General features: G+C 52.4%; 1 protein-coding gene across 1 annotated transcript; it reads left to right on the top strand.

Annotated features, from left to right (window-relative positions):
- The first annotated feature begins 4,991 nt into the window (after window positions 1–4,991).
- On the top strand, window positions 4,992–15,691 carry LOC132567828 (eppin-like). The gene is made up of 3 exons (XM_060233511.1): window positions 4,992–5,070; window positions 6,847–7,023; window positions 15,457–15,691. The coding sequence occupies exons 1-3, from the start codon at window positions 4,992–4,994 to the stop codon at window positions 15,651–15,653; spliced, it is 453 nt and encodes a 150-aa protein (XP_060089494.1). The 3' UTR covers window positions 15,654–15,691.
- Window positions 15,692–16,009: the final 318 nt, after the last annotated feature.

Genomic DNA, 16,009 nt, shown 5'->3' on the forward strand with positions numbered 1-16,009 from the left:
TGGTCCAATCTTTTTGAAACTTGGAGGGTATTTCGGGAAGAGGCACTAGATGCTATGCTGAAAATTCGGTGCCTCTACCCCAAAAATCAGCCCCCCCTGGAGCCCCAGATACCCGCAGATCAATTCTCCATGATTTTCTATGGGACTAAATCTCCATAGGGAATAATAGAGTTCCCAGCAGACATTTCCCTCCCCTCCCCCTCCCTCTGATGACCCTGAAGCAGGGGGAGGGTCTCCAAACCGGGGGATCCCCTGCCCCCACCTGGGGATTGGCAACCCTATGCCCACACAAGAAGCAAGACCAGTCTGCACACAGCCGGGACTCTGGAAGGCTCAGGATACCAGAAGTTTCCGGGTCGCTCACTGGGCCCTCGTGTTTGTGCCCACGCAGCAGGAAGCATCTTCCCGGGGCTCAGTGCCCGGAGCTATTGGCAGCTAAGCAGTTGCAGGCATCTGGCAGGGCAAGATTTGCCACAGAGGGTCATGGAAGAGTCATTAGCCTTTGAATAAGGAGTGATACCTGAGCCAAAAGCTACTTCGATGGAAATAAAACGCAGCCGTAACCGAGTCTGTTCATTTTATTCATGGCAGCCTGGTTTTAAACGTCAGGCAGAGATAATGTGGCCCTTTCTTACACACCCACAGAAGTCCTGATGGCCATTTTGGGATCATAGAATCCTAGAGTGGAAGGGACCTCCAGGGTCCTCTAGTCCAACCCCCTGCACGATGTAGGAAACTCACAAACCCCTCCCCCTCAATTCACAGGATCCGCATTGCTGTCTGATGGCCATCTAGTTTCTGTTTAAAAACCTCCAAGGAAGGAGAGCCCACCACCTCCAAAGGAGGAAGCCTGTTCCACTGAGGAACCGCTCTAATGGTCAGAAAGTTCTTTTGATTTAATTTCAACCCATTGGTTCTGGTCCTACCTTCTGGGGCCACAGAAAACAATTCCACACCATCCTCTATAGGACAGCCCTTCGAGTACTTGAAGATGGTGATCCTATCACCTCTCAGCCGCCTCCTCTCCAGGCTAAACATCCCCAGCTCTTTCAACCTTTCCTCATAGGACTTGGTCTCCAGACCCCTCACCATCTTCGTTGCCCTACTCTGGACCTGTTCCAGCTTGTCTAAATCCTTCTTAAAATGTGGTGCCCAAAACTGAACACAATACTCCAGGTGAGGTCTTACCAGAGCAGAGTAAAGCGATACCATCACATCAATAGTTTTTCTCCAGGGATCTAGTCTGGCCAGAGATCCTGGAGGTTTTTTGAAGAAGGAGAAGAAGAAGAAGATATTGGATTTATATCCCGCCCTCCACTCAAGAGTCTCAGAGGGGCTCACAATCTCCTTTACCTTCCTCCCCCACAACAGACACCCTGTGAGGTGGGTGGGGCTGAGAGGACTCTCACAGCAGCTGCCCTTTCAAGGACAACCTCTGCCAGGGTTATGGCTGACCCAAGGCCATGCTAGCAGGTGCAAGTGGAGGAGTGGGGAATCAAACCCGGTTCTCCCAGATAAGAGTCCGCACACTTCACCACTACACCAAACTGGCTCTCCACTCTTGACATCTTCTTTTCCAGTATTGTGCAGGGGGTTGGACTAGATGACCCTGGAGGTCCCTTCCAACTCTATGATTCTATGAGCATGGAGCAGGGGGTCACTGGGGAAAGGTATTTGTGAAGTTCCTGCATTGTGCAGGGGGTTGGGCTAGATGACCCTGGACATCCCTTCCAACTCTGTGATTCTATCATTTTATTATTATTTTTATTTACTTAAAATGTTTCGATTTCCACCTTTCTCCCAGCTTCCTGGGACCCAAGGTGAGCAGCAGCAATGTAAAAGCCATATGAACAGTTTTATGAAGAGGGCAGTAAAAAACAAAACATTCCAAGCAGCTCAGATTTTTTTTAATAGCCCTCTCTCGGCTTGACTTCGCGAACGAAGATTTAAGAAGGGTGCAGTAGTCCACACACTTAACCACTACACCAAACTGGCCATCTGCACTTGGCCGTCTGCACTACGCAAGGGACTCTGAGCCTGATATGATGGGCCATATACTGCCTTCAGGGCTTCGTAGAACCCTCTTAAATCACCAGTGTCTGCACACAGCTGGGTTCTCTCTGCAAGCTTGGTCCACCACTCGTTCTGAATGTCTCGAAGCTTGCGCTGGAGGTTGCTACATACAGCGCGAAAGGTTGCTTTTTTCCCAGGACAGGAGGGCTGAGCAAGATGTGCTTGGTAGGCAGATCTCTTTTTCACTAGTAATTCTTGGATTTCTTGATTGTTCTCATCAAACCAGTCCTTGTTCTTCCTTGTGGAGAACCTGAGGACTTCTTCAGAGGTCAACAGGATGGTAGTTTTTAGGTGTTCCCAGAGTGCTTCTGGAGAAGGGTCTGTGGGGCAACTGGGGTCATCAATTAGTAGCTAGTGTGGACTCATAGTGCAATCAATCCTCTATTGTCTTTATAACTTGAAAATGCATACAAGCCATTTATTTTTGCAGTGTGTGTGCGTGGGACACAATCACAACTCCCTTAGAGTGCAAGAACACGCATGCCTGAGTCCCTAGAAGTCCAGAGAGTTCAGCAGTCCCTGAAGTTCAAGCTGCCAGATACAGTCGGAACAGCGAGAGAAAAGGTTCCTTTCCCCCAGGAAATCTTTAACTTCCTAATCCTCCCTTTGAACAATGATGGTGAAAGTTTATGCTTTTCTGTGCATGTGCAGAGATGGCATTTCTATGGCAGACATAGTGGAAAGAAGAAGAAGATATTGGATTTATATCCCGCCCTGTACTCTGAATCTCAGAGTCTCAGAGCGGCTTACAATCTCCTTTGCCTTCCTCCCACAACAGACAGCCTGTGAGGTGGGTGGGGCTGAGTGAGCTCTCCCAGAAGCTGCCCTTTCAAGGACAACTCCTACGAGAGCTACGGCTGACCCAAGGCCATTCCAGCAGCTGCAAGTGGAGAATCAAACCTGGTTCTCCCAGCTAAGAGTCCGCACACTTCACCACTGCACCAAACTGGACATCTGGTGGGGACCAAATAGCCCACCAGATGTCCAGTTCTGGTGACTGCAACACATGATCACAATGCGCGCTGAAGCTGTGGATTCCGGAGCACGTCTAGCCAGGAGCACAAATCCTTCCTCCAACGTGAACGCTGGGCCCCCTCGGTAGGCTCTGGGGAGTGACAGGTGTCTACATACTCACTGGTGGGAGCAATGCCTTTCCCAAAGGCCAGGAGGTGGCGGAGATCCAGTGCAAAGCCCCTTCCTTAGGAGTAGGAAAGGCTGAAGAGTCCGTGACTTTTCAGTTTAGAAAAGAGATAATTGGGGGAGGGGGGCATGACAGAGGTTTCTAAAATCATGCAGGGGCTGGAGAGAGTTGAGAAAGAGAACTTTCCCTCCCTCTCCCCAAATACCAGAACTTCTGGCCATCCCATGAAGCTGATGGGCAGGAGGTTCAAAACAGATGAAAGGAAATACTACTTTACACAGAGAGTGATGAAAATGTGGAATTTACGATGGCCACAGGAATAAATAGCTTGAAAGGAGGATCAAATAGGTTCGAGGAGGAGAAATCTACCAGTGGCTACAAGCCCCAGTGACTGAGGGAACCTCCACATTCAGAGGCACCAATCCTCTAGATCCCAGAGGCCTCATTAATCCTCTAGATCCCAGACCCAGGAGGCCTCATAAATCCTCTGCCAAGTCCGACTCCAGAAATATCTGGGGACCTTGGGGGTAGAGCCAGGAGACTTTGGGGGTGGAGCCAGGAGACACGGGGGTGGAGCTGGGGGGGGAAACAGCACCAGGGAGGGTGGTGAGCCGCCCCGTCTCGGAGCGGGCGATGCCGCTGTGCAGCTGCCGCCTCTTCTCCGCTCGCCGTGGCTGCTCCTCCGAGATGGGCTCAGGCTGGGCCCATCTCGGAGGAGCAGCTGCGGTGGAATCGGAGGGGGTGGTGGAGGCGGGCCGGGGGTGTGGCGAGCCGCGAGTCCGGGTCCTAGAAGGGCCCGGATTCCCGGCTCGCCATGTTCCTGGCCTGCCTCCACCCTCCCCTTCTCTGGTTTTGCCTTGGAGGCGGGGCGGGCGATGCCGTTGCGCAGCTGCCGCCTCTTCTCCGCTCGCCGTGGCTGCTCCTCTGAGATGGGCTCAGCCTGGGCCCATCTCGGAGGAGCAGCTGCGGTGGGCGGGGAGGGGACAGCAGCGGCGCAGCGGCGTCGCCCACTCCGGGATGGGGCGGCTCGCCATGCTCCTTGGCGCCGTTTCCCCCTCCCCCCGCTTCCGTTTTTTTGGGGAGCGGGGGAAGAGGCTGGAAATCCTGGGGTCCCCCGCCAGGGTGGGAGGGTTGGGAAGCCTAATTCTCTGGATCCCAGACCCAGGAGGCAGCTTCCCAGCAACGCGAAGGCCTCAGCCTCTCTGCCCGGTTGTTGGCCCTCCAGAGGAACTGGCTGAGAGTGGCATGCTTGATTCTCCTCTCTTCCATTTTATCTTCCCAACAATCTTGCCGGATAGGCTAGGATGAGAGGAAGGGACCAAAACAAGATCCCTGATTTGACTTCATGTAAATTTAAACTCAGGATTTCCCAGTCTGAGTCCAGCATGCTGACGGTTACATCACACTGGCACTGCGGCTTGCCCAAGGCAGGACTCGAACCCAGGCCATGCCCAGTCTTCCTGCAGGGCACTTCCTTGCCCCCTGGCTGGCCACCCTCCCTGCCTGCTGCTCTGACGCTGGATATGCCCGGCTACGAGGCTCCTACCCAGTCGGCTTCCCCACGTCTGGGCGTCACCCATGAACGCCACCCCTGCACTTTGAGAACCTGCCTGTCTGGGCAGGGCAGGGCTCCAGGGCCGGATTAGAGGGGAGTTCAGTGCCGGGAGCCAGCTGAAGGCAAGCCGTGGCACGTCCCCCAGCAGCCAGCCCCACCTGCCTGGCTCTTTATAGCCTGCCTGGCTGCACTGACAGGGCTCAGTTGAAGTTCAAAAACACCATGAAGACAGGCGGCCATCTCCTCGCCTCCCTGGCCCTGCTGGCCCTCGCCGGGGCCCAGGTCTCCGCAGATGCCCCAGGTGAGTGCCCCCGGGCAGGGAGAAGGGGGAGTGAGATGTCCCGCTGTGCCAGGGGCAGCGGAGAGAAAGACCTTCCCCTTTCATACACTTCCCAGCTGCGGCCATAGCTGCGTGAGAGAACCGCAGACTGGAAGTGTGTGGTGGGGATCTCCCTCCCACCTGCGCTTTTGGGGCAGGCAAGCTAGACTGCACCGGCAGCCTGTCTGGGGAGGTTCTGCTTCCAGGGTTGCTGGTGGAGGGGTGTGAGAGCAGAGGGTGAGCCCCGAGAAAGATCCCCTGCAGCGTTGGTGCCAGGCAGATGGCGAATTTCCTTGCAGGTGGCTGGGAGAAGTCACCCAGTGAGGTTGGCCAGATTTCCTGCGATTAAACCACAAAACCAAACCCTAATTAAGAGAGCTCCCTGCCTCCTTTGCAAAATGTGGGTGGTGGGGGTGGGGGGGGGGTCTGCACCTTTCCCTCAATGTAAATCATCACCTTCCTTGAAGCTCCAGTGAGCTGTGGGGAATCAAAGCGGAACAGCATCACGTCCAGAGAGATCTTGAACCCAGGTCTTCCTGGTCCCACTGTAGAAACCGCACCGCACCCAGGTTGTCTGTCACAGCCCCCTAGCTTTATGGGGAGGGGCACTTTCCATTTTGGAGGCTACGCAATGAAGCCAGGTGCTGCTCAGCCCCTGCTGTGCCCGTTTGCTGTAGTGGATAAGTGCGCGGACTCTTATCTGGGAGAACCGGGTTTGATTCCCCACTCCTCCACTTGCAGCTGCTGGAATGGCCTTGGGTCAGCCAGAGCTCTCTTATCTGGGAGAACCGGGTTTGATTCCCCCCTCCTCCACTTGCACCTGCTGGAATGGCCTTGGGTCAGCCAGAGCTCTCTTATCTGGGAGAACCGGGTTTGATTCCCCACTCCTCCACTTGCAGCTGCTGGAATGGCCTTGGGTCAGCCAGAGCTCTCTTATCTGGGAGAACCGGGTTTGATTCCCCACTCCTCCACTTGCAGCTGCTGGAATGGCCTTGGGTCAGCCAGAGCTCTCTTATCTGGGAGAACAGGGTTTGATTCCCCACTCCTCCACTTGCAGCTGCTGGAATGGCCTTGGGTCAGCCAGAGCTCTCTTATCTGGGAGAACCGGGTTTGATTCCCCCCTCCTCCACTTGCACCTGCTGGAATGGCCTTGGGTCAGCCAGAGCTCTCTTATCTGGGAGAACCGGGTTTGATTCCCCCCTCCTCCACTTGCACCTGCTGGAATGGCCTTGGGTCAGCCAGAGCTCTCTTATCTGGGAGAACCGGGTTTGATTCCCCACTCCTCCACTTGCACCTGCTGGAATGGCCTTGGGTCAGCCAGAGCTCTCTTATCTGGGAGAACCAGGTTTGATTCCCCACTCCTCCACTTGCACCTGCTGAGATTGCCTTGGGTCAGCCAGAGCTCTCTTATCTGGGAGAACCGGGTTGGATTCCCCACTCCTCCACTTGCACCTGCTGGAATGGCCTTGGGTCAGCCAGAGCTCTCTTATCTGGGAGAACCAGGGTTTTTTCCCCCACTCCTCCACTTGCACCTGCTGGAATGGCCTTGGGTCAGCCATAGCTTTCACAGAAGCTGTCCTTGAAAGGGCAGCTGCTATAAAAGCACTCTCAGCCCCTCCTACCTCACAGGGTGTTTGTTGTGGGGGGCGGGGAAGGTAGAGGAGATTGTGACCGCTCTGAGACTCTGCGATTCAGAGTATTGGACGGGATATAAATCCAAAATCATCTTCTTCTCAATCTGTGCCCCTTGCTTTGCAGCCAAGGACGGGTACTGCTTCCACGTGGCGCCTTTGGGGGATGTCTTTGACGAGAAGGACTGCAGCGCCTGCCTCAAGAACAACTCCTGCTCCACCTGTGCCAACGACACCCAGTGCCCGGGCACCCAGAAGTGCTGCCCAGGAGACTGCGGCTACGTCTGCCAGGAAGCGGTGCTGAGTAGGTTCCCTCACCCGCTGCTCTGCCCCGGGTTTGCTTCTATGGGGAGGGGGGCTTGAGAAAAGCAACACTAAGAAAACCCCTCCTAAACCCCTCCACAAGAACCCTGGGGACTTGGACCGATTTGAAATTTGATGCTTTGAGCGTCGTTCTCTGGTGGTTCTCCACACTCTTTCCTGCACCGGCAGACACCGTAAGGTCTGAAGAAGAGGGCGTAGGGTTTCCAGTTCAAGAAATATCTGGGGACTTTGGGGGTGGAGCCAGGAGACGTTGGGGGTGGAGCCAAGAGCAAGGTTGCGACAAGCATAATCGAACTCCAAAGGGAGTTCTGGCCCTCACATTGAAAGGGACCGCACACCCTTTAAATGTCTTCCCTCCTTTGGAAATAACGGATAGGGGCACCTTCTTTTGGAGCTCGTAGAATTGGACTCCCTGGCCCAATCTTTTTGAAACTTGGAGGGTGTTTTTAAGAGAGGCACTGGTGCCTCTATCTCAAAACCCAGCCCTCCAGAGCCCCAGATAGCCATGGATCAATTCTCCATTATACCCTATGGGAATCAGTCTCCATAGGGAATGATGGAGTGTCCAGCAGAAATTTCCCTCCCCCCTCCACTTTCTGATGAGTCTGAAGCGGGGGGAGGGCCTCCAAATGAGAGATCTCATGCCCCCACCTGGGGATAACACAACAAAATATGCCAGCTAGTGACCAATTTACTAAGAAGTATATAGAAACCAGTCCAAATGTCCAACACATGTACATTCAAGTCCCCAAGTAGTGTGGTGACAATCCAATCGATTAAGTACTCGTTTCTTTCCAGTCTTCATCAGACCTGGGACCAATATCGATTCAATTATATTGATTCTTTACTTAATTTTTAAAAAAGGGGGACGCAAGATGCCTCATACTGAGCTGTAGCCGATGTGAAATTGCTGTTGGAGATGCTCTGCGTTCCCTTTTTAAAAATTATGTAAAGAATCTGTATAATTGAATCAATATCGCTCCCAGGTCTGACTGGAAGACTGGAAAGAAACAAGTACTTAATCGATTGGCTTGTCACCACACTACTTTGGGACTTGAATGTACATGTTTTGGACATTTGGACTGGTTTCTATATACTACTTAGTAAATTGGTCACTAGCTGGCATTTTTTGTTGTGTGATCCATTATAGTGACCTCTCTCGGATTGTATTCTATCCCACCTGGGGATTCTGATGCTCAGAATTGAACTGTGTTGGTCTTAAAGAAGCCTCTGGACTCAAATTAAGGGCTATAGTGATGGCCAGCGCTTACGGTTGCCAAGTCCAATTCAAGAAATATCTGGGGACTTTGGGGGTGGAGCCAGGAGACATTAGGGGCGGAGCCAGGGGCAAGGGTGTGACCAGCATAATTAAACTCCAAAGGGAGTTCTGGCCATCACATTTAAAGGGACGGCACACCTTTTCAATTCTTTCCTTCCATAGGCAATAATGACGGATAGGGGCATCATCTTTTGGGGCTCATAGAATTGGACCCCCTGTTCCAATCTTTTTGAAACTTGGGGGATAATTTAGGGAGAGGCACTAGATGCTATACTGAAAATCTGGTGTCTCTACCCCCCAAAACAGCCCCCCCCCAGAGCCCCAGATACCCGCGGATCATTTCTCCATGATTTTCTATGGGAATAAATCTCTATAGGGAATAATAGAATTCCTAGCAGACATTTCCCTCCCCTCCTCCCGCTTTCTGATGATCCTGAAGCGGAGGGAGGGTCTCCAAACCGGGGATCCCCTGCCCCCACCTGGGGATTGGCAACCCCACAGCGCTGGTCCCATGGGGGAGGGGCCATGCTAAGTGGATGGGCCCCTGCTTGGCATGCAGAAGGTCCCAGGTTTAGTCCCCATCAGCATCTCCACTTAGTAGCAGGAGGTCTGAAAAGACCTCTCTCTGCCTGGGACCCTGGAGAGCTGCTGCCAGTCTGAGCAGGCAATACTGACAAAGGTCTGATTCAGCAGAAGGCAGCTTCGCCTGGGGCCTGAAGGTTTGACTGTAGAATATTAGAAAGGGGATGCACCACAGCGAAGGTCCCCGGTTCGATCCCCGACATCTCCAGTGGAAAGGGCCAGGCAAGAGATTATGGGGAAGGCCGTTTCCTGCCTGAGACCCTGGAGAGCTGGTGCCAAAAACTGAGGGGTAACATTTTAGAGTTGTACAGATTACGCATGGGACAGAGGAGGCAGAGAAAGAAGGGGAGGGACGGTGGCTCAGTGGTAGAGCATCTGCTTGGGAAGCAGAAGATCCCAGGTTCAATCCCCGGCATCTCCAAAAAAGGGTCCAGGCAAATAGGTGTGAAAAACCTCAGCTTGAGACCCTGGAGAGCAGGGGAGGGATGGTGGCTCAGTGGTAGAGCATCTGCTTGGGAAGCAGAAGGTCCCAGGTTCAATCCCCGGCATCTCCAACTAAAAAGGGTGCAGGCAAAAACCATATGGGAGGGACAGTGGCTCAGTGGAAGGACTTTTCTCCCTTTCTCACAATATGAGAACGTGTGGGCACTCCATGTAACTTCTGAGCAGTCGGGTTAGAACGGAGAAAAGGAAGTCCTTCTTCACCCAAAGGGGGATTAACATGTGGAATTCACTGCCACAGGAGGTGGCGGCGGCTGCAAGCATAGCCAGCTTCAAGAGGGGATTGGATAAAAATATGGAGCAGAGGTCCATCAGTGGCTATTAGCCACAGTCAGTCCCATAGCAAGGAGGCTGGTGAGACTGCTCCTGCCACCCCTCCTGCATAATTGAGGCCCCACCGATCAGCTGATTTCTGGGTCCTCTAAATGGCATGGGAAGGGCAGCAGCTGCTCCTGGATGCCCCTCCCATGTGATATAAATCATGCAGGAGGAAGGCAGCAGCCAGAAGGTGAGGGGCCCCCCAAAATTGTCAGGAGGCCAGGCCCCGTGGGTCTCTGGTTAGCTGCGAGCCTGGCCACAGCGTATTGATGGAACTCTCTGCCTGGGGCAGTGATGCTCTGTAGACAAGGCTGAGTAGACTGCTCATTAAATTTGCAGATGATACTCAATTGGGAGGGGTTGCAAACACAGAAGAAGACAGAAGCAGGATACAGGATGACCTTGACAGGCTGGAAAACTGGGCTAAAACTAGTAAAATGGATTTTAGAAGAGATAAATGTAAAGTTGTGCATTTCGGTAGGAAAAATCCAATGCATGGTTATGGGATGGGGGAAACTTGTCTTGGCAGTAGTCTGTGCGAAAAGGATCTAGCGGTCTTAGTGGATCATACGCTGAACATGAGTCAACAGTGTGATGCGGTGGCTAAAAAGGCAAATGCAATTTTGGGTTGTATCAACAGAAGTATAGTGTCCAGATCACGTGATGTGATGGTATCACTTTACTCTGCTCTGGTAAGACCTCACCTGGAGTCTTAAGTTCAGTTTTGGGCACCACATTTTAAGAAGGATATAGACAAGCTGGAACGGGTCCAGAGGAGGGCGATGAAGATGGTGAGGGGTCTGGAGATCAAGTCCTGTGAGGAAAGGTTGAAGGAGCTGGGCATGTTTAGCCTGGAGAGGAGGCAGCTGAGAGGTGATAGGATCACCATCTTCAAGGACTTGAAGGGCTGTCATCTAGAGGATGGTGTGGAATTGTTTTCTGTGGCCCCGGAAAGTAGGACCAGAACCAACAGGTTGAAAATAAATCAAAAGAGTTTCCGGCTCAACATTAGGAAGAATTTCCTGACCGTTCCTCAGTGGAACAGGCTTCCTCCTCGGGAGGTGGTGGGCTCTCCTTCCTTGGAGGTTTTTAAGTAGAGGCTAGATGGCCATCTGACAGCGATTAAGATCCTGTGAATTTAGGGGGAGTTGTTTGTGAGTTTCCTGCATTGTGCAAGGGATTGTGCAAGATGACCCTAGAGGTCCCTTCCATGATTCTATGATAGACAAGACTGACCTTGAGGGATCAAGAGGGGTCTGATTCTGTATGAGGCAGCTTCATTTGGAACCTGAATGTTTGACTGTAGAATAGACTGTGGGGATCAGTCTGGTATGCAGAAGGTCCTCGGTTCAATCCCCGGCAGCGTCTCCAGTGGAAAGGGCCAGGCAGGAGGGGACGGGGAAGACTTTTCTCTACCTGAGACCCTGCAGAGCCACTGCCGGTCTGAGCAGGCCAACTGGATGGACCGAGGGCTTGATTCATTATAAGGAAGCTTCATGCGTTCACTTTACTGTTGGGAGCGGCGCTGCCAGAGTGTTGACAGCCCAGCTCTGTTGCTGTGTGATGCAAGTGGGAGGGGCAGGAGGCTGTGGTGACAGGTGGAGGAAAATGGGAGGAGGCTCCAGGGGGGGCAGGCTGGCCTGGCCTGGGGGAGCTGGGGCAACCCTCTTTCAGATGCCTTCTCACCCTGGCTCAAGCGTCCCTCTGGCCTTAGCAGAGGTCTGCCACAAAGCAGGGTTGCCAACATCCAGTTGGGACCTGGAGAATCCCTGGAATTACAACTGATTTCCAGATGATGAAGACCAACCCCCCCTGGAGAAGATGGTGGCTCAAGCAGGTCACTTGTCCTAGCTAAGAGTCCAAAGCAGACCAAGGGTTAGGCAGAGGTAACCGTGCCGTGAGCTGGGCAGCATCAGTGGGGAAGGGCAAGAGACTTGGCTGGGCAGACTGTGGGGCAGCCCTCTCTTCCTTTGAACAATGTCCCGTCTACTGAAGGCGCCCTTCAAAGCAGGAAGAGGATTACATGGGGAGACAGGAATTCTCCAGCATTTGCTTTTAAACCAGTACCTTAAAATGTCATTGTGCAGTCTCCAATTGAGAATTGCTGTACGCTTGTTCTCTCCAGACAACAGAAACCCATCCCCCTGGAAAAAAAAAAAAAAACAGCTGCTTTGGAGGGTGTCTTCTATGGCAGCTCTCCAGGGTCTCAGGTGAAGGCTTGTCCCATTGCCAGGTAGCTGGACCTTTTTATTGGAGATGCCAACTCGTAGTGCTAGTCATTTCCTTACTAGTATTGCCATTGCTAATGAATGGTCAGTACTCCAAAGTATATTCATATTATTATTCATTCAACATATTCATAATCATTCAACAGGCTTCCTCCTTGGGAGGTGGTGGGCTCTCCTTCCTTGGAAGTTTCTAAACAGAGGCTAGATGGCCATCTGACAGCAATGAAGATCCTGTGAATTTAGGGGGAGGCGTTTGTGAGTTTCCTGCTTTGTGCAGGGGGTTGGACTAGATGACCCTGGAGGCCTCTTCCGTCTTCTATGATTCTAACAGGCTTCCTCCTTGGGAGGTGGTGGGCTCTCCTTCCTTGGAGGTTTCTAAACAGAGGCTAGATGGCCATCTGACAGCAATGAAGATCCTGTGAATTTAGGGTAGCTATTTGTGGGCTTCCTGCATTGTGTTGGGGGTTGGACTAGATGACCCTGGAGGTCCCTTCCAACTCTATGATTCTATGATTAGAGTGGTTCCTCAGTGGAACAGGCTTCCTCCTCAGGAGGTGGTGGGCTCTCCTTCCTTGGAGGTTTTTCAACAGATGCTGGATGGCCATCTGACAGCAATGAAGATCCTGTGAATTGAGGGGGAGGGGTTTGTGAGTTTCCTGCATTGTGCAGGGGGTTGGACTAGATGACCCTGGAGGTCCCTTCCAACTCTGTGATTCTATGAACGGCCTGACTGTTAGAAGGATTCCTCAGTGGAACAGGCTTCCTCCTCGGGAGGTGGTGGGCTCTCCTTCCTTGGAGGTTTCTAAACAGAGGCTAGATGGCCATCTGACAGCAATGCAGATCCTATGAATTTTGGGGGAGGTGTTTGTGAGTTTCCTGCATTGTTCAGGGGGTTGGACTAGATGACCCTGGAGGTCCCTTCCAACTCTTCTATGATTCTAACAGGCTTCATCCTTGGGAGGTGGTGGGCTCTCCTTCCTTGGAGGTTTTTAAGCAGAGGCTAGATGGCCCTCTGGCAGCAATGAGGATCCTGTGAATTTAGGGGGAAGAGTTTGTGAGTTTCCTGCATTGTGCAGGGGGTTGGACTAGATGACCCTGGAGGTACCTTTCAACTCTTCTATGATTCTATGAACCTGGGACCTTGTACAGGCCAAGCAGAAGCTCTTCTGCTGAGCCAGGGCCCCTCCCCTTCAAACTTCTGCTTTTGAAGCTTCTTTCTGCTGAAGCCTTTTGAAGCTTGTCGCTCTTCAGGCCCTGGAGCCTGCAGCCCTCAGAAGCCAGGGATCCCAGAAACAGGCTAGTGAGAAAATGCCCTCAGATGAATGAAATTCCAACAAGGGGATGAAATTCTGGAAAATCCCCCCACCTCTTGCAATTTCTTCCGGCTCTGCTTGACGTGGCTGCGTTGCAGCTTGTGAGCGACAGAGATAACTTCAATTCCCCTGGAGAAAGAGATAACTTTTTTGTCGAAAAAGCCCAGCAGGAACTCATTTGCATATTAGGCCACACCCCTTGGTGCCAAGCCAGCCGAAACTGCACTCCTGTGCATTCCTGCTCAAAAAAAGCCCTGGGCTGGATCAGGCCAGTGGCCCCTCCAGTCCAACACTCTGTGTCACATAAGAACATAAGAGAAGCCCTGTTGGATCAGGCCAATGGCCCATCCAGTCCAACACTCTGTGTCACAGAAGAACAGAAGAGAAGCCCTGTTGGATCAGGCCAGTGGCCCATCCAGTCCAACACTCTGTGTCACATAAGAACATAAGAGAAGCCCTGTTGGATCAGGCCAATGGCCCATCCAGTCCAACACTCTGTGTCACAGAAGAACAGAAGAGAAGCCCTGTTGGATCAGGCCAGTGGCCCATCCAGTCCAACACTCTGTGTCACATATAAGAACATAAGAGAAGCCCTGTTGGATCAGGCCAGTGGCCCATCCAGTCCAACACTCTGTGTCACAGAAGAACAGAAGAGAAGCCCTGTTGGATCAGGCCAATGGCCCATCCAGTCCAACACTCTGTGTCACATATAAGAACATAAGAGAAGCCCTGTTGGATCAGGCCAGTGGCCCATCCAGTCCAACACTCTGTGTCACATATAAGAACAGAAGAGAAGCCCTGTTGGATCAGGCCAATGGCCCATCCAGTCCAACACTCTGTGTCACATATAAGAACATAAGAGAAGCCCTGTTGGATCAGGCCAGTGGCCCATCCAGTCCAACACTCTGTGTCACATATAAGAACAGAAGAGAAGCCCTGTTGGATCAGGCCAATGGCCCATCCAGTCCAACACTCTGTGTCACAGAAGAACAGAAGAGAAGCCATGTCAGATCAGGCCAATGGCCCATCCAGTCCAACACTCTGTGTCACATATAAGAACATAAGAGAAGCCCTGTTGGATCAGGCCAGTGGCCCTTCCAGTCCAACACTCTGTGTCACATAAGAACAGAAGAGAAGCCCTGTTGAATCAGGCCAATGGCCCATCCAGCCCAACACTCTGTGTCACATAAGAACATAAGAGAATCCCTGTTGGATCAGGCCAATGGCCCATCCAGTCCAACACTCTGTGTCACACAGTGGCCAATATGTGTGTGTATGCACATACACACACACAACACACACACACACACATATATATATATATATATATACTGTGGCTAATAGCCACTGATGGACCTGTGCTCCATATTTTTATCCAATCCCCTCTTGAAGATGGCTGTGCTTGTGGCCGCCACCACCTCCTGTGGCAGTGAATTCCACATGTTAAGCACCCTTTGGGTGAAGAAGTACTTCCTTCTATCCGTTTTAACCCGACTGCTCAGCAATTTCATCGCATGCCCACGAGTTCTTGTAATGTGAGAAAGGGAGAAAAGTACTTCTTTCTCTACTTTCTCCATGCATTATCTTGTAAACCTCTATCATGTCACCCCGCAGGCGACATTTCTCCAAGCTAAAGAGCCCCAAGCGTTTCAACTTTTCTTCATAGGGAAAGTATTCCAACCCTTTAATCATTCTAGTTGCCCTTTTCTGCACTTTTCCCAATGCTATAATATCCTTTTTGAGGTGCGGTGACCAGAATTGCACACAGTATTCCAAATCAGGCCGCACCATCGATTTATACAAGGGCGTCATGATACTGGCTGATTTGTTTTCTGTTTTTTTTTTGTGAGTCACTGCTTCAAATGCCCTTTTCTAAATCTTCCGGCGTTTCTCAAGCCAGAGTTGGCCACTCTCTTGCCAAGTGAAGAATTCACAGTCACTCAATGCAGAGAGGCGGGCCCTCCTCTCCAGCCTCTTCCTAGAGTTGCCACCAGGTGGGGCAGCTTGGGACGGTTGAGGGAGAAATTGTCTGCAGCTTCCCACCCTCTGGTTGTGCATTCCCAGGTCTGGCCCACTGGGTTTGCGAAAGGGACCATCTAACCGTCTGGGGGGGACCTGCAAACGTCCTCCCCGCCCCCCAGGCCTGTCTCACACCACTGTGCCTTCTCTCCCCCCCTCTCCGGATGCTCCAGGCTTCTGCCACCTTCCCTCCGTCTGCGGAAACTGCAAGGCGATGTTCTCCCGCTACTTCTACAACACCTCCAGCCAGAAATGCGAGCAGTTTGTCTACGGGGGCTGCGGTGGGAACAAGAACAACTTCGAGACGGAAGAGGAGTGCTCCAAGACATGCATGCTCTCCGGTAAGGCTCTGGGTTCAAGAAAGAGATGACACCTGGCTCTTGGATGCCCCAGCCTGGACTCCATCTTGGACACCCCGCCCCCCCAAAAAAAACCAAAAACCACAGCATAATTCACGCAGAAGCCCCTTCTCTCGGGGCAGGTGAAGCCTGTGGTGCGCGGACTCTTATCTGGGAGAACCGGGTTTGATTCCCCACTCCTCCACTTGTCCTTGAAAGGACAGCTTCTGGGAGAGCTCTCTCAGTCCCACCCACCTCACAGGGTGTCTGTGGTGGGGGAGGAAGGGAAGGAGATTGTGAGCCGCTCTGAGACTCTGTCCTTGAAAGGGCAGCTGCTGTGAGAGCCCTCTCTGCCGCACCCACCTCACAGGGTGTCTGTTGGGGGGGA

The sequence above is a fragment of the Heteronotia binoei genome, chromosome 2 (assembly GCF_032191835.1).
Source record: "Heteronotia binoei isolate CCM8104 ecotype False Entrance Well chromosome 2, APGP_CSIRO_Hbin_v1, whole genome shotgun sequence".
Taxonomy (NCBI): Eukaryota; Metazoa; Chordata; class Lepidosauria; order Squamata; family Gekkonidae; genus Heteronotia; species Heteronotia binoei.

Excerpts from the sequence above, each read along its gene's own strand:
- LOC132567828 (XM_060233511.1), top strand. The coding sequence starts at position 4,992 with ATGAAGACAGGCGGCCATCTCCTCGCCTCCCTGGCCCTGCTGGCCCTC. Across the intron at positions 5,071-6,846 it reads GGTCTCCGCAGATGCCCCAG|CCAAGGACGGGTACTGCTTC; the intron begins GTGAGTGCCCCC and ends CTTGCTTTGCAG. Across the intron at positions 7,024-15,456 it reads CTGCCAGGAAGCGGTGCTGA|GCTTCTGCCACCTTCCCTCC; the intron begins GTAGGTTCCCTC and ends CGGATGCTCCAG.